At 38.7% G+C, this 21882-nt stretch overlaps 1 protein-coding gene across 4 annotated transcripts in view; it reads left to right on the forward strand.

Annotated features, from left to right (window-relative positions):
* Window positions 1-21882, forward strand: part of LOC116625425 (protocadherin-15-like) — a 1687848-nt gene that overhangs the window by 1211191 nt on the left and 454775 nt on the right. For all 4 annotated transcript variants that reach the window (XM_032393940.1, XM_032393941.1, XM_032393942.1 and 1 more), the window contains 2 exons: window positions 1868-1987; window positions 8324-8434. In XM_032393940.1, coding sequence (XP_032249831.1) covers window positions 1868-1987; window positions 8324-8434 — 231 coding nt within the window. The remainder of the gene's footprint in view (window positions 1-1867; window positions 1988-8323; window positions 8435-21882) is intronic.

Here is a 21882-nt window from a genome sequence, read left to right on the forward strand (position 1 = left end):
CAAGAGCCTTGATGAAAGGAGATCAGAATAAAAGGGGATCTAGCTTTGGCATTCTTACCACAAAAAATACTTTGTTTTATTAGTTATCTGGAAATAAATCATCATTGAATTTTAAAATTTCATAATTTAAAAATCAAAGCAAGCTACATAAGAATAGATGATTTTTTTTTTTTTTTTTTGTAAGAAAGCACAATATCTTTGGGGACTGGGATTACATTTTAAAAAATAGAAAATTGTCAACATAGAAGTGTTAGCAGTCTTTCATGTTCTCACCCAGGGTCCCTGTCCACGGTGTCCTGGTGTTCTCATATGTGCTGTTGAGACCATCTTCTCTCTCTTGTTTGTGTTCTTTTTGACCTGCTGGAAGTCAAAGTTTGCCCTTTAGACCTGCCCGCCAGGAAGGCTGACTTTGTAAATAAGCGCTACTTTGTATTGATGGCTTGTTTCTTTCATCATAATCTTTTTTTTTTTTTTTTTTTTTCTAGATCAGAAGTTGTAAAGTACTGCGGTTGCTATGCCTCATGCATATATTTTGTCTGGCCCATTTAACTCATAGTTTAATTCTCTAAAATCTATGGCCATCCTTAGAACCAAGATGTTTCTTATAAAATTAGAATATTAGAAGACTATAGTCCATGATGACAAGAATTTGCTTCATAGAATATATGTGCTTCTCAGTTTGCCCCCAAGCACATCAGGCTTGCTTCACTCATTTACTCATTATGTGGTGGATCCCTGTAGAGATTTGGATTTATACCCACTAAAAACAGGAATGAATGAGACAACCCCTTTTCTTTTTCAATCTCTGAAACTATTTCTCCATGAAAGAATCCCACTTAAAAACTAACAAAACATATCTCTGAAAATTAAAAAAAAAAAAAAAAATGAAAAGCCTCTGCTCTATAGAAGGCAGAGAGGTTGTGTTTATTGACACAATTTATTTATTCATGATTTCAGTGCAGTGATTAAGGAAGAAAGGTATAAAATGCAAGCACAACAAAAAGGGCACCTTATTTTGTTGTGGGGTAGAGAATGCTTTGCCGGGGATGCTTCAGGAGAAGGTGATACTAATTAAGTGGGAGTATAACTAATGAAGAGGATTCCAACTACAGCTTGAGGACCGGAGGCTCTGGATGTAGGAAGACACTGTGCAGAGAATGACCTACAGGTCAGAGAAAATAACAGTGATTCTCTGGTGGAGAGCAACAATGAATAAAGCTAGATGCGCAGGCCAAATGCCAAATCATGGTCTCCTATGCCTTGTTAAGTTTTGTTGTCTGAATCCCAAAGGGAAAGATCTGGCCAGCTTGCCAACACCCGCCACTCAATAGCCTTCTGCAAGTGCGGAAACTCCCAGCTCTCTCTGTCCTCTGATACGCAGGGCACCGCTGTCTCCGTCTCTTCCTCAGACTTCCACTGGCACATCATGTCTTTGATCTCTCCGAAATGGTGTTTGATTTTAAAATAAAGATGCTAACTTCCTCATACAGTTTAAATTCTAGCTTGTCGATAACTTAATGCATCAAGGTTTTTGTTTTTTTTTTTTTATTTAAGGAAGAACAACAGATGCATTCTCTCCACAGGGGCTAAGATGCTAATGGTCATGAATTGGTCCAAATGTGCTTCACACTGAATTAGGGCCTTCTATTTTTTACCCAAAGCAAGGACCATGATGTTGGAAATTTCAGCCTTTACAAGAACTCCTACGGAGGGTTTGCAAGTGTTCTTTAGAAACGCGTCAGATCTGTGGCCCTGGGCAGCCGCCCGCTCTCCTTTGTGTAACAAAAGCCTGGGCTTGTGCTAGAACGCTTCTGGTGTGCTGTTGATGGAATGAGGATTGACAGTTTTTATTTTATTTTATTTTCAGCTCACTCCAGTTGGCACCACGATATTTACAGGATTTTCAGGAGACAATGGAGCTACAGACATAGATGATGGACCAAATGGACAGATAGAATACGTTATCCAATATAATCCTAACGATCCGGTATGTCAGTACCTACGTGGAATGGGACATCACTATGAGGAATAAAAACAGTGCTTACTCCAGCTGATCCTGACTATATTATTCTATTATTTAGCTCCTTGAACTACGTTAGTAGTCATTCTGCTGTTAAAAATTATCTCAAAATTACTGTCTCTTATCTAGTCGTGTTATACTTTTAAAAACCACTTTTAAAAACTTTTTGGTGGGTTTTGTAGGTACAAATTTAAAATTATTTATAGGAACAATATGCCATTTTCACTACATTTCCATTGTGCTTGCGGACTCTTAAGCATTCTAAATAAATCATCGGAGATGGTGTAACCAGTATGATGCATATGCATTATGGATCACGCCAAGTAATAGCACACTGCCAATGTCCACCAGTGAAGCCTAAGATAGAGAAGAGAACAAAACCTTTAGCTGTAGCCTTCCTTTTTTTAAGATTTTGTTTTTTATTTGAGAGAGAGAGAAGGAGCATGAGTAGGGGGGAGGCTCATAGACAGAGGAGAAGCAAGCTCCCCGCTGAGCAGGGAGCCTGATGTGGGATTTGATTCCAGGACCCTGGGATCATGACCTGAGCTAAAGGATGATGCTTAACCAGCTGAGCTATCCAGGTGCCTGTTTTTTTTTGTTTTTTTTTTTTTTTTTAGATTATTTATTTCTAATTAGACCATTGAATTTCTACACTGTTTTTAGGCTGTGAAATTATTTCCTCTAGTATGTTATATTATCTATCACATTGATAAGATCAGAATGGTTTTGTTGCAGCCCAAGCGAGAAGCCCTGCCTGCCAACTTTCCCTTCCTCTTCCCCCCAGAAAGCTTCTCAGGGTGCCATGGGTTCCCCAAAGCATCATTTTAAAATCACTTCCTAAGTGAATTTTCTAAATGAATGCTTCTTCTTTATGTTTAATATTAGGAAAATAGGAAGTGGTGAAGTTAATATTATGTTTTTATTTTTAATTTATGTATTTGTTATATAAGCTTTAAACAAAGAAACAAAAACACTGAGCTCGCAGAGACTGAGAATGGCCGATAGGACCTACCTCACACATATAGTGTGAGAACTAAGTGAATTGTGAACGTTCTCATCTTCTGGCGTGTCGGTTCGTGGGTGGGAGAGAAACGGGCTCATGGCCATGGCTGGCTGGTGTGCGTGGGGCTTCTGAGCCGCAGACTCAGGACTCTTTCTAGAGCACATGGACTCCACTTTTTCTCTGCTGTGTTCTAATAAAACAGTTCAGTACTTATGGTAAAAGTTTCAAAACAATCAGGGAAAAAAAATGAAAAGAAAAAAAACCCCTAGGTGTAGCACAGCCTAAGGAAGATTTGGTGGTGTTTTTGTTTGTTTTATGTGTCTTCTGCCCTAAGACATGTGCCTCCAGAGCTTTAGGCAGAGGCAGTGGGAAAAAAAAAAAAAAAAGAAAAGAAAAAGAGGGAAGTAAGAGGATGTGACAGAAAAGGACCATAAATAGGAAGAGTTGCACAAGAAATTGAGGAGAAAAGATCAAAGAAGGAGCAGAAGACAAAAGGACAAGAGAAACACTTTTCCTTAAAAACTGAAACACAGCTGACCACACATTTCATTTCTAGACAATTTGTCTTCCTTACTACTTAAGTTTTTAAAAGAATTAATTGTATGTGCGTGCCATGTTTCTAGCTTACATTCTATGAAGGTCTTTCCTAATTTTTACTCTTCAAGCTGTAAAAGTGAAACTCCCAGCAAGCATAGAACAGCCAGGCCATGTATTTTAGGGAAATATTTATTGCATTGCACTAAAAACCAACCTATCCAAGGTTTAGATGTAGTGCGAGACAAAAATGCATTACTTAGGCATGATCTTTTAGATGTTTTGGGGGCTGGAAATCCTTGTCACCTGTGGAGTAATTCCTTCTGAAGGCTTCCCCCTTTCAGGGAATTGTGGACTTGGCACGAAACACAATATGTACCTTTACTGCCTATAGATTGGATAAGCCAATTGGCCACATGCAGTGTCTAAATTACAGAAAAAGAAAAATGTACTCTAGCAAGCTAGCACTGCTGTGGAATAAATAAAGACATTCTCTGGGCATGGACCTAATTCAATGAGGCAAAAGAATAAGACACCATGAGAGCACTTAACTTGGAGCTTATGGGGGGGGCAGGGAGAAAGCATGAACCCAGCCACATCCTTACAGAGCGAACCCATCTTTAGCCATCATGGAGATTTAATGTAAACCTCAGTTACCTACTGATGTTTGTACCTGTCACCATTCAATTGCTAGTAACTCTGCTTCTATTAATAGCACCATAATATTCATCTACTAATTTCTTATTTTCAAATCAAAATTGTATGGATGACAAACATATTTAACCTGAAAATGTGGCAATCTCTGGCACCTGTAGCCACAATTATGATTTCTTTCAAATGAGTCCCACAGTGTATGGAATGGTAAAGGTGTAGGTTGGTCTGTTCTACTTAAAAGTCTCGGGATTTTTTTGTTTGTTTTTGTTTGTTTGTTTTCCAACTGATGCTGCATTATTCATTAGCAGGAATCACAAATTAATGACCTCAAGTTTCATTCCACTCACAGACATTTTGTTTGGCCACAAAATAATTTAAAGAATTTATTTTTATGTATTTAGTTGAGAGAGAGAGACAGAGAGAGTGAGCAGGAGGGGCAGAGGTAGAGGGAAAGGGAGACTCTCAAGAAGACTCCCCACTGAGCACAGAGCCTTATTGGGGTGCAATCCCAGGACCCTGAGATCATAACCTGAGCTGAAATCAAGAGTCAGATACTGAACCAACTGAGCCACCCAGGCGCCTTTGGCCACAAATTAATTTAAATCATTTTTGAGCCAATATCTAAAAATCATGAAATTTCACATTCACATCTAGATTTCCCTTCTATCTTAAGAAATAGAAATATGACAACTCGGGCCCTGACTTCCAAATAAACCTGTCTAGTGTATCCAGGGGTCTTTTTTTTTTTTTCCCCAGCTAGTATAATCCTCAGGTCTGAATGTTCCACATTTTTAGAGTTTGCCTATCTTTCCTGAGTTTTCCTGTGGTCTCACCTGCACTGAGCATATTATTTACATCTCTGAGGACAGAGTTCAAACAGCTGCTTTAAAATCCTCCTCTGCTTGTCCTAACATCGGTCTTCCCTGATTTCCTCTCCTTCTGAGAAGGGATCCCATTCCCTGGTTCATCATGGGTCCAGTTGTTCTGAACTCCCTCCTGGACCTTGTGAAGGTCATGTTGTGGAGAGACTCTTCTATTATATTCATCTGAGAAGATTTGTCCATGTGTTTGTTTTTAATGTACCAGACAACATCATTGGGCTTGCATTAAAAACCCTCGGGTGCAGCTCGAAGCTCAGTTCTATATGCTTTCTTAGTGCACCTGTTCGAGTCGGCCTCTGCTCTGGAGGTCACCCACAGACTTCAACACAGCTTACATGTGACATTTCTTCTCTCCCTTCCTGGCTTTCTCCTTCTAAGGCCCCCTCTCACCTTCCATCAGCATTGGTGGTCCCAAAAATCTCTCCCCTGATGCTTCAGGCCAGATGGACTTTCTATCAGAATTTTGACTGCCCCTCGAGGCACTAGCTACTGTAAAACAGCAAGCTCACCCACGTTGTCTCTTCTTTCAAGTGTGTGAGATCTCCCAGAGTATGTCTGCTTTGGTTATCTCTCTAGGGGTGTCTGGTATTCTTTGTTTTTTTGCACTTAGTCCAGAGTTCATAGGTGTTGTTTGTGGAAAGACTAAGCCAAGGAGGAGATCATCAACCATATAGAAGCAGAACAATCAATTCCCAATCAGTTCATTTCTTCAGTATATCTTTAAAAGACTAGTAGGCATAGTCCTTTTTCTTGCTGAACCATTCTGGTTTTCCTGTCTTAGGAGCAGCAACAATGATACAATCATTTCAAAGTTCTAATGACAACAGGAGAACATCCTTCATTTCGTCGATTGCTGTGGATCTGCAGTGATGAGCTATCAGCTCGTTACCCACTGGTACTAGTTTATAACCAGAAACACTGACATTTCAAGTCTGTGTCAGGCTGATTGCTCTTTAAGGGAAAGAGAACTGGAGAAACTATTAAGAAGTGGTTTATTCATCTCTGTATTTTTAAAAAGAGGATAACTTTCTAATAAGAACATATATGAGTATATCCTCATGTCTGTGTGTTCCCAAATATCAGAGAAACAAAAATATAATATCACTTGAAATTATTATGTTGAAGACTCAGCAAACGTAGCAGATATCAATTACTGTTACTATATGCCACCACTGATCTTTGAGACAAGTTTCAGGGGTTAACGTGGTGTGTTAGTTATCTATTACCGTGTGACAAACCATCACAAATTTATTGTCTTAAAACAACACATACTCATTTTTGTAGTTTCTGTGACTTAAGAGTCTAGACTCAGCTTGGCTCTCACAAGGTTGCAGTCTGGGTGTTGACCAGATTAGTTCTCCTATGGAGGCTCAACTAAGGAAGAATTTCCTTCCAGAGAAACTCAGACTGCTGTCAGAATTCATTTCTTTATGATTTTAAGACAGATGGCATTGGCTTCTTGCTGACTTTGGCTAGAAGCTGCTCCCACCTCTGAGAGACCACACTGAGTTCCTCGGCTGTATACCCCCTGAGTCCTGCAAGGAGAGTGTCTAGACCCAGGCTGTTTGCAAGATGGAGTCATCCATGACACTATGTAGCCACAAGAGTGACAGTTTATCGCCTATGCTGTATCCTTGGTTAGAAGCAGGTCACACTCAAGGGGAGGTTTTACACAAAGGCATGAGATGCCTATCAGGAAGTGGGGATAGACAGGACTCCCTCAGGAATCTGTCACAGCTACTATTATGTTCAGCATTATTGTCATCATTTTTGAATGTTGTATAAACAGATCTACTTCAAAAGGTATTTTTTTAATGAACTTACACAAAATAGAGAGGATGAAGTTTCTATTCCGGTCTTAATACAGGCCAAATTGAAGATGGTCACTTGTATTATTAGTATCTTTGTACCCTACCTGTATTTTCTTATGATGTGCATGAACATTTATCCTAGATGTGGAATATAGAAGAATCAGGCATTTGTACTATCCAAAATCATAAAAGTTTAATTACCAATGTTGCAAACTCATCACTAAAACAAAGCACACTTTTATTTAACCCATGAGCAAAATCAGAATAGTTAAAATTGAGCTTTCTTTTCTTTTTTTTCTTCTTTTTTTTCCTTCTCTTTTCTTTTGCCATCATTTTCATTGAATTTTATCTAAAATAAATAAGGAATGAGTTTAGGGATGAATAGCTGCTAAACTGATTGCATTTTTTTTTTTTTTTTTAGAATTTATTTATTTGACAGAGGGAGACACAGCGAGAGAGGGAACACAAGCAGGGGGAGTGGGAGAGGGAGAAGCAGGCTTCCCGCAGAGCAGGGAGCCCAACGCAGGGCTCGATCCCAGGACCCCGGGATCACGACCCAAGCCGAAAGCAGATGCCCAACGACTGAGCCACCCAGGCGCCCCTGAACTGATTGCATTTAAAGCAAAAGCATTTACGCTGGTTTCCAAAAGGTTCTGGTTCTTCCTCTCTTTGGAGATAGGCCAGGAGTGCCTTTTTTTTTTTTTTTTTTCCAGTCAGAAGAATGACCTGCTCTGGGTAATGATGTGTGAGCTCACAGAACCAAGTACAAATCACCATTGCCCTCCTCCTCCCATCCCCCTCCCCTCCTCCTCCCCTGACACCAGCCTTAAAAAAAGGATATTATATAGAAATCACAAATGGCAATGTTTGAACTCTTTGTTGATAAAACAAACGGTGGTAACAGGGAAAATTTCCAGATACCCAAACTTTGATTTAGAAGTATCCTGGGGCTGTTGATGGGTAACCCTAAAAATATACAAAAAACTGTCACAGGAAATAAGTTTTGTGGTTATTATCAAAATGACTCTGGTGAAACCCATTGATCAACATGCAAAGTTTTTAAAAATGACGAGAGTATTGGGGGCGCCTGGATGACTCAGTCAGTGAAGCGGCCGACTCTTGGTTTCAGTTCAGGTTATGATGTCAGGGTCCTGGGAGAGAGCCCTAGTTGGTTCTATGCTCAGCGGGAAGTCTGCTGGAGATTCTCTGCCTCTGCCCCTCCCTCCCTCTTTCGCTCTCTCAGATAAATAAATACATCTTTAAAAAATGATAGTATTAAATATGAAGCTTACAGGCAATATTCTATTTTCAGATGATAAGCATGCTCTCTAGAACTTTCAAAAGACTAGGTCGCAACACTGCATTCTCTAATTCATCTTATATTTGAAGGAGTTGATTCTGTATCTTTCCCTATTTGCAGACATCTAATGACACCTTCGAAATTCCCCTCATGTTAACTGGAAATGTGGTGTTAAGGAAGAGGCTCAACTATGAAGATAAGACTCAGTACTTTGTCATCATCCAAGCTAATGTGAGTATTCAATTTCCCTAGCTTCCCTCTGGGGAACTTACGAAGTAAAGAACGCGCCCGAAATATGTAAGTGCTCTCAGAGTGCTTGGTGTAGTTTATGGGCTGGACAGGGTAGGCTGCCCACAGCGTAATTTGTATATTTTATTCTTCTAGATGGGGAGTGGGATGGAAGGGGGCAGAAGGATTGTTTCTCCTCATTGTTTCCTTCCCTCTGAATCACTCATACCCACTCTTCAATAATTTGCCTTCAGTTCACACTGAAGTATTTCTCAAAGTGTGATAGATGGAATGTCAGCAGCAGAATCACCTTGGGAGGATATTAAACATGCAGATTCCTGGACCCAACCTCAGACCCTCTGAATAAAAATTCAAAGGGTAGAAGTGGAATGCTTGCATTTTTATTAACTCCCCAGGGAATTCCAGAGTACACTAAAGGAAGAGAAAAACCTTCCAATCGGCAATCTTCTCTCCCATGGCTGCCATTTCTTGAATAGTTGCTCACTAGGTGTCAGCGACTGGGACCATAACCAGGATGTGTGCACAGTAGGAACAGAACATCAGAAAACAGTCTTACGTAATATGGGCTTTTTAAAAAAAATTATTTATTTATTTGAAAGACAGAGAATGAGAGAGAGCACATGAGAGAGGGGAGGGTCAGAGGGAGAAGCAGACTCCCTGCCGAGCAGGGAGCCTGATGCGGGACTCAATCCCGGGACTCCAGGATCATGACCTGAGCTGAAGGCAGTCGCTTAACCAACTGAGCCACCCAGGCGCCCCATAACATGGACTTTTATTATCATTTTAATAAAATCCCTAGATTCTTGTGGATCAAGGGTTGGTTTGACAGCTCAAGTATATCACCAAGGACTCAGGTTACTTCTCTCCTTACATTGTGCCCCTTTCCTGAAATTTGGTTATTTTTCCAATGCCTTATTTGTCAGGGGCTAGTAAATCCCACAGCCATAAGCATCACAACTGCATTTCAAGTCTGAGGGTAAGCAGGTGGAAAGAGGGCAAAACTAGGACTCCTCTTATGTTTGTTTATTCCTCCTTTGTCTGCAAGGAAACTCTTCCCGAGTCCTCTCCCATCCAATGTCCCCTCCCAGCCTGGGATCCCAGGGGGCAGCATAGAGAAGGGGGGTTGAGGAAGATTGTATGTAGCAAAGGGGAATGAGGAAATCACCTCTGGATGACACCAAGTTCTCTGCATCTCCTGGAGCTGGACACACTGATAACCCTGGGGACCTTGGCCGGGAGAAGAAGGAGGAGGAGAGGGGGAGGAGGAGGAAGGAAGGAGAAGGGGAAGAAGAGTTTGTTAACAAGAAGAACGGGGCTAGTACTTCAGCAAACAACTGATAGGTCTGGCTACAGATAGCTTCCAGTGTTGACGAAGGTCCATAGCAAGTGACAGGATCCTGCTCTGAAAAGGTTGTTAGACCCTGAAGCCAACCTCTGCCTTTAAGGGCTCCGAAGCATTGTCATCCTACTCATGTGGCAGAACAGGAAGACAGCAGAGAGGGGCAAAAGGAAATCATCGTCCGCCAGCTCTTCTGAACCAGTTTATATGCAACAAGGTGTCACTCAATGGCATTTTTGCCCAAAAGATATTTTGCCAGAAAGGGGGGGGGGGGTTGTCTGTGTATATTTATATTAATATCATTTTATATATTTATATATATAAATATATTTACTTATATATAAATATAATTATTTTATGTAACATATATAATATATATAAATTTATCTGTTATATATAGTAGGTAGGTAGTAGATATAGATACACAGATAGAAATCTAATTTTTGAAGCCAAATCTCTAGATTTACGTTCAAAATTCTCCAGTTGGTTGTTTTTCAATTGATTGTCTTGGTGTCCAGGGGTAGAGGCTAAAGTGGAGACAGACAGCAGATATAAGAAAAAGTAAAATCTACTGGCCTCTCAGTAGATTGAGTAGATTTGAGTTCCTCAAAACCCTGAAATCTTTCTTTTTATAGATTATTTCCATGCAAGTAAAAATGAGAAGAAAAAATACAGTTTCCCTTGCCTGACTCAGAATCTCTAATAAAATGTAGGGAAAAGTAAGATTGCTCTGGAATGTATCTGAAAACAGTTTTTATTGTGCTATTTAAAATGAGTTGCTTTTTTTTTTTTTTAAAGAAACTCAAGCTAAAACATCTGAGTTGCTATTTAATTTAAAATATTTATAAAGACACCTGAAACAATTTGTATGCAATTTGCTAGACTGCCCATAAGTGAGGGAGGGAGTGTTAAATTTTTAGCATTTCAGGGATAAAATTATGAAATAGAAGGATATGCATGAATCATCGAAAGGAAGGGATGGAATTGGCAAGAAATTAAAGAAAGGGTTAATTTATCTGTAACAATTTTTATTATAAACTTAAATCAGACAGTATAAAATGTGAATGTTAAATATAGGAGATTAGAAGCTTTTTGGTGTTTTTAAAAATTTTCAGAGCGATATCCTTTTAATGATTTTAGAATATACCAAAATTAGGATGCATTATAATTAATCCAACTATACTTTCCATTTTTTTGTTTTTTGGCATGGGATGATATCTACCCTCATGACTCTCGTGAGAGGCAGTGAGTGCAATATTGTGGCAAAAGCATGAATTCTCGAACCACCATTACCTGGATTTAAATGCCAGTGCTGCCATTGACTAGCTGGGTGACTTTGGGCAGATGTTGTACCTCAGTTTCCTACCTAGTAAAATGACGATATTAATAAAACACACCACATAGACTTCTTGTGAAGATTAGCAAGTTAACAACCACAAATAATACTTAAGACAAATGCTTGGAATATATTCTCATATCGTTACAGTATTCTATAAACTACTTAACTACTGGCACTTCATAGTTCAAAAATGGATCATTTAGGGGCTCCTGGGTGACTCAGTCAGTTAAGCGTAAGCATCTGACTCTTGATTTGGGCTCAGGTCATGATCTCAGGGTCCTGGGATGGAGCCTTGCGTCTGGCTCCGCACTCAGCTGGGAATCTGCTTAAGATTCTCTCCCTCTGTCCCTCCCCCATTGCTCACATACTCTCTTTCTCTCTCAAATAAATAAATAAAATCTTTTAAAAAATGGATAATTTAAAAATGGAATTACTATGAGAAACTTATGTTTATTATGAATGTATAAGCATATACTTTTAATCTTACTAAATAGCACCATATTATTTTCCAAAGTATTACAACACATCACCCCCCCCCCCAACAAATGGTGAAGAATTCTTCATTGCCTCTACATCTTAGACACATACATTACTTAAAACAGTGGGTTGTTGGAACTGAAAAGCTGACTCCTACTTGCTTAAGGACCGATTGTGGGTCTCTTCCCAGCTCCAAGTTCAATGACCTCACATTTGTGGTCATGGTGGTAGAGCCTAGAGTATGGAAAGTGACAAATGCTACAAATCAGAGCTTCTTCTCTCAGAGAGATGGTTGTTAAACATGGACTGCTTTGTATATGCCAACGTCTATGTCGGGGAGCAAGAATCCCTGTCCTCTCCAAAGGTCCTTCTAGCTGGACTCAGGATCAAATTGACATGAGACAGATTCACAGACAAAAATCAAATGTAATAGGTGTACATATGGGGAATCCACACAGATGTGGAAATTCCAAAGGCATTCAGGCAGGATGAGGTCTCTGTGTCATCCTGAACTAGGGAGAAGGAGGTGGGGGTCTGGGGCTTCAGAGGAAAGGGATGCACTTCATAGGATGGTAAGAAAAGCATATGTCTGATAATTAGATGTTTGCCCTACCATACAGGTGGGTCACTCAGATAAAATTTATCTCTGTTAATAACTTTTATTCTGGGAGACCCCAATTTAGGTTCTTCCTTAAGAGAAGGACAGAATTTATCTTGAGTCTGCACAGTCTCAGGCGCCTTCAGCTCACAATATGCCAAAGTTGTACATTTGCAGGGGGGGTGCTGTCCTGAACCCCTTCATCTATATAATTTATATTTTTATATTTATATAGAATCATGAAATCCACAGATTGTTATATGTTTCTGATTATATTTTTATATTCTTTGGGTTTTTTAATTATTGTCAATGGTATGTAAATCAATGTACATTGTAGATCATGTACATTAAAACCTACATTATTCTCTTGAAGTCATAAAGAGAGTGGAAATATGAGCGATTGATTTTGATTTTAAAGTAGATGGTACCTAAGAGGGTAGAGGTCTGATGATAAATTACTGAAATCACTCAGTTTGGATCTGGCTTTACTTATGGTACAAAGATTTGATTGATGTGCAAAGGAAACTATTCAAATTTCACATAATTAGGAAGTTTCTTTTTATCCATGTGGGCATGTTGTTACTCTTAAATAAGCCAGGAGAGTTTTGGTTAGCATAAATAAGAAAACTTGTCACTCGTTTTATTGAGAATATTTGCAACATTATTACCCATGGTTCATTTTAAATATGAATATGCAATGAGGGAATGATTATTTCTAGAAAACAGAAGGAAAAGAAGTCTAAAAAGAGAAAGTTCAGAGATACCCAGAGATCAGTGGGTTTTCTTTCTATGGAAATGTCCAATATAGTCTGTACCACAAACTCCCAATTTTGATATATTATCCTAAATCACAAAGGAATCAAACTCATCTCTTTATACATAGATATTATTCAAAACCAGCTCTCTTTTGTATTAGCATTATCCTGACGGAAATACTAAGGATTCTTAGGTACTCAAGAGCTCTTGATTAATTGTCAGAAAGAAAAACTTTACATTTAATTTAGAATCATAGCCAGGGTAATTTCTAAGTTACCTTATCAATAACAGGGCAAATTTAATATTTTCTCCAATATCAAAAATCTAGAATAGGGACACTAGTTGTCTTTCATAATAAGATATTATATAATTCCTAAAAATACTATTTCTTTCTTATCTCTGTCTTTTCTCTTAATACTATGAATATTCAGAACAGTATGTAGGGCGCCTGGGTGGCTCAGTTGGTTGAGCGACTGCCTTCGGCTCAGGTCATGATCCTGGAGTCCCTCGATCGAGTCCCGCATCGGGCTCCCTGCTCGGCAGGGAGTCTGCTTCTCCCTCTGACCCTCCCCCCTCTCATGTGCTTGCTCTCTCATTCTCTCTCTCTCTCAAATAAATAAATAAATAAATCTTTAAAAAAAAAAAAAAAGAACAGTATGTAAACATTATAATTATATGGGCTTGGATGTAAAAAAAATCACTTTGTACACTTTTGGATATCAATTTATGTAAACAACTTTTCAAAACTAGCCCCCACTCTGACCTTCCCTCACCTCTACCTCCTACTAATTGTGGAATAAGTCCTAAAGTGTACACCCATTGTTTTTAGCTCTGCCTATTTCCTGGGTGTATTCTGGGGAATAGGAGTGAAATAGGAAGATGATGCTTGGTGGTTAACAAATATAAAATGTTCCAGTTGTAAAGACACGTAAGCATGTGGAGATGTAAAATATCATGTTCTTCTATCTACTAGTATGCATGAAAATTAAGGAAAATTAGGTAAGCATTTCAAACAAACAAACAAAAAAACACTTTCAAGAAAAAAAAACTCACTTCTAAAATGGTTTAGACCTACACAATCTTGTTGCCTATTTTTTCTCGTTTGCATAAAGGAATCTAACAGAATCAAGTTACTCTAGGATAAGTTTTAAATTTTCAGTCAGTGATATCCCATCTATCATCGGTGGGCAGAAGCAAGACAAACACCTCCCTGGTCTTCAGTAACTGAGTCAGGGTTAGAAGACTCAGGGCAACTCTAATTATGTTGCAATTTTTTTTCTTTCTCTACTGCAAATACCTGATAAGGTAATGAGAGAGTCTTTAATATATGTATCAATGAGTCAGTCTAGTAGGTGCTTCTAGCCATTTTTTTTTTTTTTAATCTGCAAACCACTTGAATACTGATATGTAAATGTTGGAAGTCTCTATTCTGAGGTTCCTATGGCTCAGCAAGAAATCAGAAGATCAGCATGCCTGTTCCATACTCACTTTAAAACCGAGATTAGTGTAATTTCATAGTATTGGGTAGAGTCTACATCATTCCTGGCCCCACTCCAAACAACCAATATTTAACTTAATACGCTTCTAAATAAGAGCAGGTACTGAGTGAATTAGAAATTAGCATTTATCTCATTTGATCAAAGAATAGTGGGCAATTAAACCATTTTACAGCAAGAAAGCCTTTTAATTGGGATAAAGGGATTGAAGCCTCACTTATCATCTGACAGAGGTGTTTTATTGCCTTAACATTGTCATAGTGTAAATATTTGAAATTTTACAAAAAATGTGCTTGGTAAAAAGTGCGGATTGTGACAATGAATTAGTTATCTCCGAGCTATTTCTAAAAGTAAATATCTTTGAAGTTCTCTGTGCTTAGAAAGAAATTAGTTTTTCCTTGCAAAGTATTGATGAAAATTTCTACTTATTTAGTAAATAATTCATTCAAAGACAGCGGGTGTCTGTGCTATGCTTGCATATGTTCTAATATGATCCCGAAGAGTTGTACATCGTGTTGCCATCATCTGGGGCCAGAGGACTGGAGGCTTTCAATAAAGATGCTAAAGATTCCAGGACCATGTCAGTGTGGCTTTCCTGAGAAACACTGATGGAATGTTCCAGCTAGGTCACATCCCACACTTTCCTGAATATTTCTTATGGCTTTCTTGATTCAATGTTGAAGATACATGTGTGCTTTTAAATTCCGGCATTTCAGCTTTGACGCTGGATTGTTCTTTGTATCACCTGCAATTCCTTGCACAGCTGAACTCACAATAGTTAAATAGTGACTTGTTTTTATGGCATCTAATTAAAGGTTTCATGTAATGTTAGCAAAAGTGTAAGTGACATGTGAAAGAATAATACACATTGAGAAAATATAAAGTAAACAAACTTGAATAACTTTTAAGAGATATATTCTTGCTTGCCAGTTATAGCTATAGTTTCTAAATCAATGAAATATTGTCTTATTTTTAAATATTTTAAAATGAAAAATATCTTAATCTCATAAAGGAAATAAGAGAAATGAGGAATGAAGTGGGAGAAAGGAATTTGGGGGGGCAGTTTTTAATATGTTTTGGATTCTCACATAGCAATGAATGGAAATATAGACTTCAGGAAATCATATAAAACATTCATGCAAGTAATTATGTTTTATTTATACCACTCCCAATTTAGAATGGTATTTCTTTTATCTAGAACAGTCTTGAGCAGTAACATTTTACTAGAAAGAGCAAAAGGTTCTTTTCATTTCGGTTTTTATCTGAATTGCCAGGGGCTATGTTTTAGATGAATTTTTTAGATCAAATTTGGTTCTAAACTAGGGGAAGTACTAAGGCTTTCCATGGGCTTACACGAGAGCAGTGTTCAGGAGAACTACTTCCATTTTTCCTTATGTTTTATAATAAATTTTAACAACAAATTGTGGGGAGGCTCCACATGTGTAGAGAGGCAGCTGGTATCTTTTCAGTGCTACCTGTCTGTTTATAGAGATGAAGGGGAGCAGGATACATCACCCCAAAATACACCTCCCTGGCATAAGGATTATTTTAGGCTGATTATGTTTTCAAACCAGCAAACAACAGAGGAGCTCTGAAAACCATGTAGAAACCCTTCCCTGTTGGAAGAGCACTTTGCACTTAGACAGGAAGTCTCCACCTGCAAGGGCATCCCTCTCCCACCAGGAAGATGAGAATGACTGAATCTGGACAAGCTCCCGTCTGTGGGGAGGGTCTGGACGTGCACCTGCAAGACAGCGACTCCCGTGTTGACTGTGCTTTGCCTGAAAACCTGGCTCTCCCCCGCCCCCACATCTTCTTTAGTCTTTAGCTGGAGTTGGTATTGAAGGTGATAGCTTTGGCCATTTGGGGGAGTTACTCAGTTTTCCTGGTATCTGTGTGTCTACAGTAGGTGTACATATCATTAAACTGCTTGGGCTTTTCTCCTGCTAATCTGTTTTCTATTACATGAGGTCTCAGCCAAGAAGCTAGAAGGGTGGAGAGAAAATTATTTTTCTTCCCTGACAGTCTACATTATGTATTTTGGGAATGATACATACACCCACCCTTATTCACTTGTACCCGTATGATGGAGTAGTGACAATGACCCAAAGAGGTAGAGAACAGTGAGATTTGTTGCCGACAGACTGAAGGAAAGAGTTTGGATAAATACTCTACTCTGTCTACTACAGTGACTTGGTGATAGCATATGAGGGGTAACCTTGTGTGGCATACAAGTGTAGAAATACTGCTTCTGAGTATGAAAACATTTTGCCACATCCATACCATGTAAAATGTAATTTATCTAATATTTTTTATAAACTTAGGTTGATTTGGTCTTTTGAAAGACTTAATCCCAAGCAATCATAATTTTAAAATGGTAAGTTTGATAAGCCAGTTGTAGTTTTTAAAATTTAAAATAAATCCATGAATTTATGCCAAATTAAGATTTTTCAACAAAATAGTGGTTGCCGGCGGGGGGGGGGGGGGGGGGGTGGGCAAATGGGTGAAGGGGAGTGGGAGAAACAGGTTTCTTGTTATGGAATTAATAAGCCATGGAAATAAAAAGCAAAGCATAGGAAATACCATCAATGATATTATAGTGATGCTGGGTGATGGCAGAGGTACTACACTTGTGGTTAGCACCGCATAACATTACATGTTGAATCACTATAGTACATCTGAGACTAATATGCCTTCAATAAAAAAAAAAAGATTTTTCTATATGTACTCACATTTCATACATGTAAACAGTATATATTTTTTTAAGATTTTATTTATTTATTTGACAGAGAGAGACACAGCGAGAGAGGGAACACAAGCAGGGGGAGTGGGAGAGGGAGAAGCAGGCTTCCCGCTGAGCAAGGGAGCCTGATGCAGGGCTCGATCCCAGGACCCTGGGATCATGACCTGAGCCGAAGGCAGACGCTTAATGACTGAGCCACCCAGGCACCCCTAAACCGTATAATTTTAAAGGCTAACTTGTGGACCACCAAAATTATCTCACGTATCATTTAGTGTCCGTACTGTACTTTCAACTGTTTTGAATATAATGAGCAGACAGGGAAAATTTACAACAATTAAAGAAGGACTTCTTAAAAATCTGTATACCCTGTAAATTCAGCCAATCATAATTATTACTCTAATCTTGTAGTCATTAATCTCAGTTATAGTTTCCCCTTTTTTGAGAAGGGGGAATTATATTTTCCTCCATGCTCTTCCATGTACTAATTGGGGACTTGCAGATTGCGCTGACAAAAGACCGAGTAACAGGGCAAAATCCTTCCCATGCATATGTGGCAAGCAGGAATGGCTCCCTGAAGTGCTAAGGACCAGGGTCTGCAACCTACCTTTCTGGGGAAGCAGGGAGAAGAGGTTTCTGTGGGAACACATGGGTTTCTAATGAGAATGAGCAGGAGATAAGAATGTTGTGATAACGTGTGTTCATGTAGGAGTTACTGCTTGCTAGTTCGGTTTGTTTTCCCGATGGCCATAACCATTCATGGCATCTTCGTTTCCAGAAATTTCTGTTTTTTAGTGAGATAAAAGAAGACTTCTTTCTGTATATGTTCAATCTCAAATATCATTAAAATAGCCTTTATATCAACTCTGAAACTCTTAGTGGTCTTCACACTCTGGAAATTTAAACATTTTTCCCCATGATTTGACCACACTCTGTCTTATAATGGTTCTAAACACTAGAGAAGCTGGAGTCCCAGAGTTATTGTATTCCTAAATGGTTGTATAGGCAAATTCCACCAACAAAGATTTTTCAGCCTTCTGAGATTTTACCCTAGAACCCTTCCTTACAACATTTCTTGAGCAACGAGATTGGGAAAGAACATAACTGAAATGCAGAGTTGTGCACAAAGCTTGAGAGTATTTTTAACTGGTAAGCAAATATCGATGTCTGGTAAATGTCACACAGGAAAACACTAAGCAACATAAAATAAAATGTCAGTCCATTCATATATTACTTTCTTAACATGCAGTGTAATATTAGTGTCAGGTGTACAATATAGTGATTCAACGCTTCCATACCTCACCCCATGCTCATCACAAGTGCCCTCCTTAATCCCCAGCACCTGTTTCCCCTACCCCCCATCCCCACTGGTAACCGAGTATATTACTTTAAAAAAAAAATCAATGAGGTAAATGCACATACCATAAAATTAGCCACTGTAAAGTGAACAGTTCAGTGGCATTTGGCACATTGACGCTGTTGTGCTTCTGCCACCTCTATCCGTCCCCCAAACATTTCATCCCAAAAAGAAGCCTTACACTCCTCAAGCCTTCTTTCCCCACCCCTGCTCTCTCAGCCCCTGGCAGTCACCAATGTGTCTGGGTGGCTTTACCTATCCTGGATGTTTCATGTTTTTATCTGGTGTTTTTCACTTTGCATTAATGTGTGCAATGTTTATCCATGTTGTAGTGTATGTCAGTACTTCATTCCTTCTCGTGGCTGTGCCATTGTGTGTGTGTATCCCAAATATATATATATATATATATATATATATATATATATATATATATATATATATAACAAAATTTGTCTACCCATTCATTCATTGGTGGATATTTTGACTGCTGCCAACTTTTGGCCATGGTGAATAGTGCTGCTATGAACATGAATGTAAGTATAATTACTTTTTGGAGTTGTACAGAATAGAATTTTAAGGAGACAGAAAAAAATGGAATAAGTTTTCAAAATAACAAAATGCTATGAAAGTAAAGACACTCTAGATTCCACCATAATGAACGACAAACCACCACCACTCTCACAGTGGGTGTTCTGGACAGAGATGACTTGGGTCCGATGTTTTTTTCCTTGTGTCCTCCTGCTGAACTCTCTTTAGATACATATAATCAATGTAAATGAAATGTAATGTAATGAAATCACTTCTACTCTTGAACATGGGCTGCACATAGTGTTTTTTTTTCCCCAAAGAAATGAAAAGGGAAAAAAGAGTAAATTGACAATGGGGAAATCTCATGAACACAATCTCAACCAGGTGATCAAGGTTAGCATAAAGGATGAGTTGTGTTGATAATATATACTCTTGATATAATGTGCTGACAGGACACGACCTCTATGGTCTCCCTCCCCAAAATGCTTCCCCCCTGTCTGATCTTGAGACGAACATCAAAGTCCCCACTGAAGAACACTCTACAAAATGCCTGGCTAGTACTCAACATTGTCAAGGTAACCAAAAACAAGGGAAGTTGGAGAAATTTTCAGAGCCAAAAGGAGCCTGAGAAGACATGATGGCTACATGTAGGCGGGTCCCGGATGGGATCCTGGGATGGAAAACGCATGTCAGAAACTAGCAATGTCTCTGCAGAAGGGATCATAGTAACAATGTATCCTCAAAGAGAAAAGTACTGGGCCAGCTGAGGAAGGAAGACCTTCCTGTTTCAATAAGAAGGACCAGGAATGAATGCTTTGAAACTAGAACTCAATCACAAGAGGAAAGTTGGAAAGAACTCAAATACATGGAGGCTAAAGAGCATCCTACTGAAGAATGAATGGGTCAACCAGGAAATTAAAGAAGAATTAAAAAAATTCATGGAAACCAATGAAAATGAAAACACAACTATTCAAAATCTTTGGGATACAGCAAAGGCAGTCCTAAGAGGAAAGTATATAGCAATACAAGCCTTTCTCAAGAAACAAGAAAGGTCTCAAGTACACAACCTAACCCTACACCTAAAGGAGCTGGAGAAAGAACAGCAAATAAAGCCTAAACCCAGCAGGAGAAGAGAAATAATAAAGATCAGAGCAGAAATCAATGAAATAGAAACCAAAAGAACAGTAGAACAGATCAACGAAACTAGGAGCTGGTTCTTTGAAAGAATTAACAAGATTGATAAGCCCCTGGCCAGACTTATCAAGAAGAAAAGAGAAATGACCCAAATCAACAAAATCATGAATGAAAGAGGAGAAATCACAACCAACACCAAAGAAATACAAACAATTATAAGAACATATTATGAGCAACTCTATGCCAGCAAATTAGATAACCTGGAAGTAATGGATGCATTCCTAGAGATCTATCAACTACCAAAACTGAACCAGGAAGAAATAGAACACCTGAACAGACCTATAACCACTAAGGAAATAGAAGCAGTCATCAAAAATCTCCCAAAACACAAAAGCCCAGGGCCAGATGGCTTCCCAGGGGAATTCTACCAAACATTTCAAGAAGAATTAATACCTATCCTTCTGAAACTGTTCCAAAAAATAGAAATGGAAGGAAAACTTCCAAACTCATTTTATGAGGCCAGCATTACCTTGATCCCAAAACCAGACAAAGACCCCATCAAAAAGGAGAATTACAGACCAATATCCCTGATGAACATGGATGCAAAAATTCTCACCAAAATACTAGCCAATAGGATCCAACAGTACATTAAAAGGATTATTCACCACAACCAAGTCGGATTTATCCCTGGGCTGCAAGGTTGGTTCAACATCCGCAAATCAATCAACGTGATACAATACATTAACAAAAGAAAGAACAAGAATCATATGATCCTCTCAATAGATGCAGAAAAAGCATTTGACAAAATACAGCATCCTTTCTTGATCAAAACTCTTCAGAGTATAGGCGTAGAGGGTACATACCTCAATATCATAAAAGCCATCTATGAAAAACCTACAGCGAATATCATTCTCAATGGGGAAAAACTGAGAGCTTTCCCCCTAAGGTCAGGAACGCGGCAGGGATGTCCACTATCACCACTGCTATTCAACATAGTATTGGAAGTCCTAGCCACAGCAATCAGACAACAAAAAGAAATCAAAGGCATCCAAATTGGCAAAGAAGAAGTCAAACTCTCACTCTTTGCAGATGATATGATACTTTATGTGGAAAATCCCAAAGACTCCACCCCAAAACTGCTAGAACTCATACAGGAATTCAGTCAAGTGGCAGGATATAAAATCAATGCACAAAAATCAGTGGCATTCCTATACACCAACAAGAAGACAGAAGGAAGAGAAATTAAGGAGTCGATCCCATTTACAATTGCACCCAAAACCATAAGATACCTAGGAATAAATCTAACCAAAGAGGCAAAGGATCTATACTCAGAAAACTATAAAATACTCATGGAAGAAATTGAGGAAGACACAATGAAATGGAAAAACGTTCCATGCTCATGGATTGGAAGAACAAATATTGTGAAGATGTCAATGCTACCTAGAGCAATCTACACATTCAATGCAATCCCCATCAAAATACCATCCACTTTCTTCAAAGAAATGGAACAAATAATCCTAAAATTTGTATGGAACCAGAAAAGACCCCGCATAGCCAGAGGAATGTTGAAAAAGAAAAGCAAAGCTGGCGGCATCACAATTCCAGACTTCCAGCTCTACTACAAAGCTGTCATCATCAAGACAGTATGGTACTGGCACAAAAACAG

This window comes from Phoca vitulina, unplaced genomic scaffold (assembly GCF_004348235.1).
Source record: "Phoca vitulina isolate PV1807 unplaced genomic scaffold, GSC_HSeal_1.0 scaffold78, whole genome shotgun sequence".
NCBI classification, from domain to species: Eukaryota; Metazoa; Chordata; class Mammalia; order Carnivora; family Phocidae; genus Phoca; species Phoca vitulina.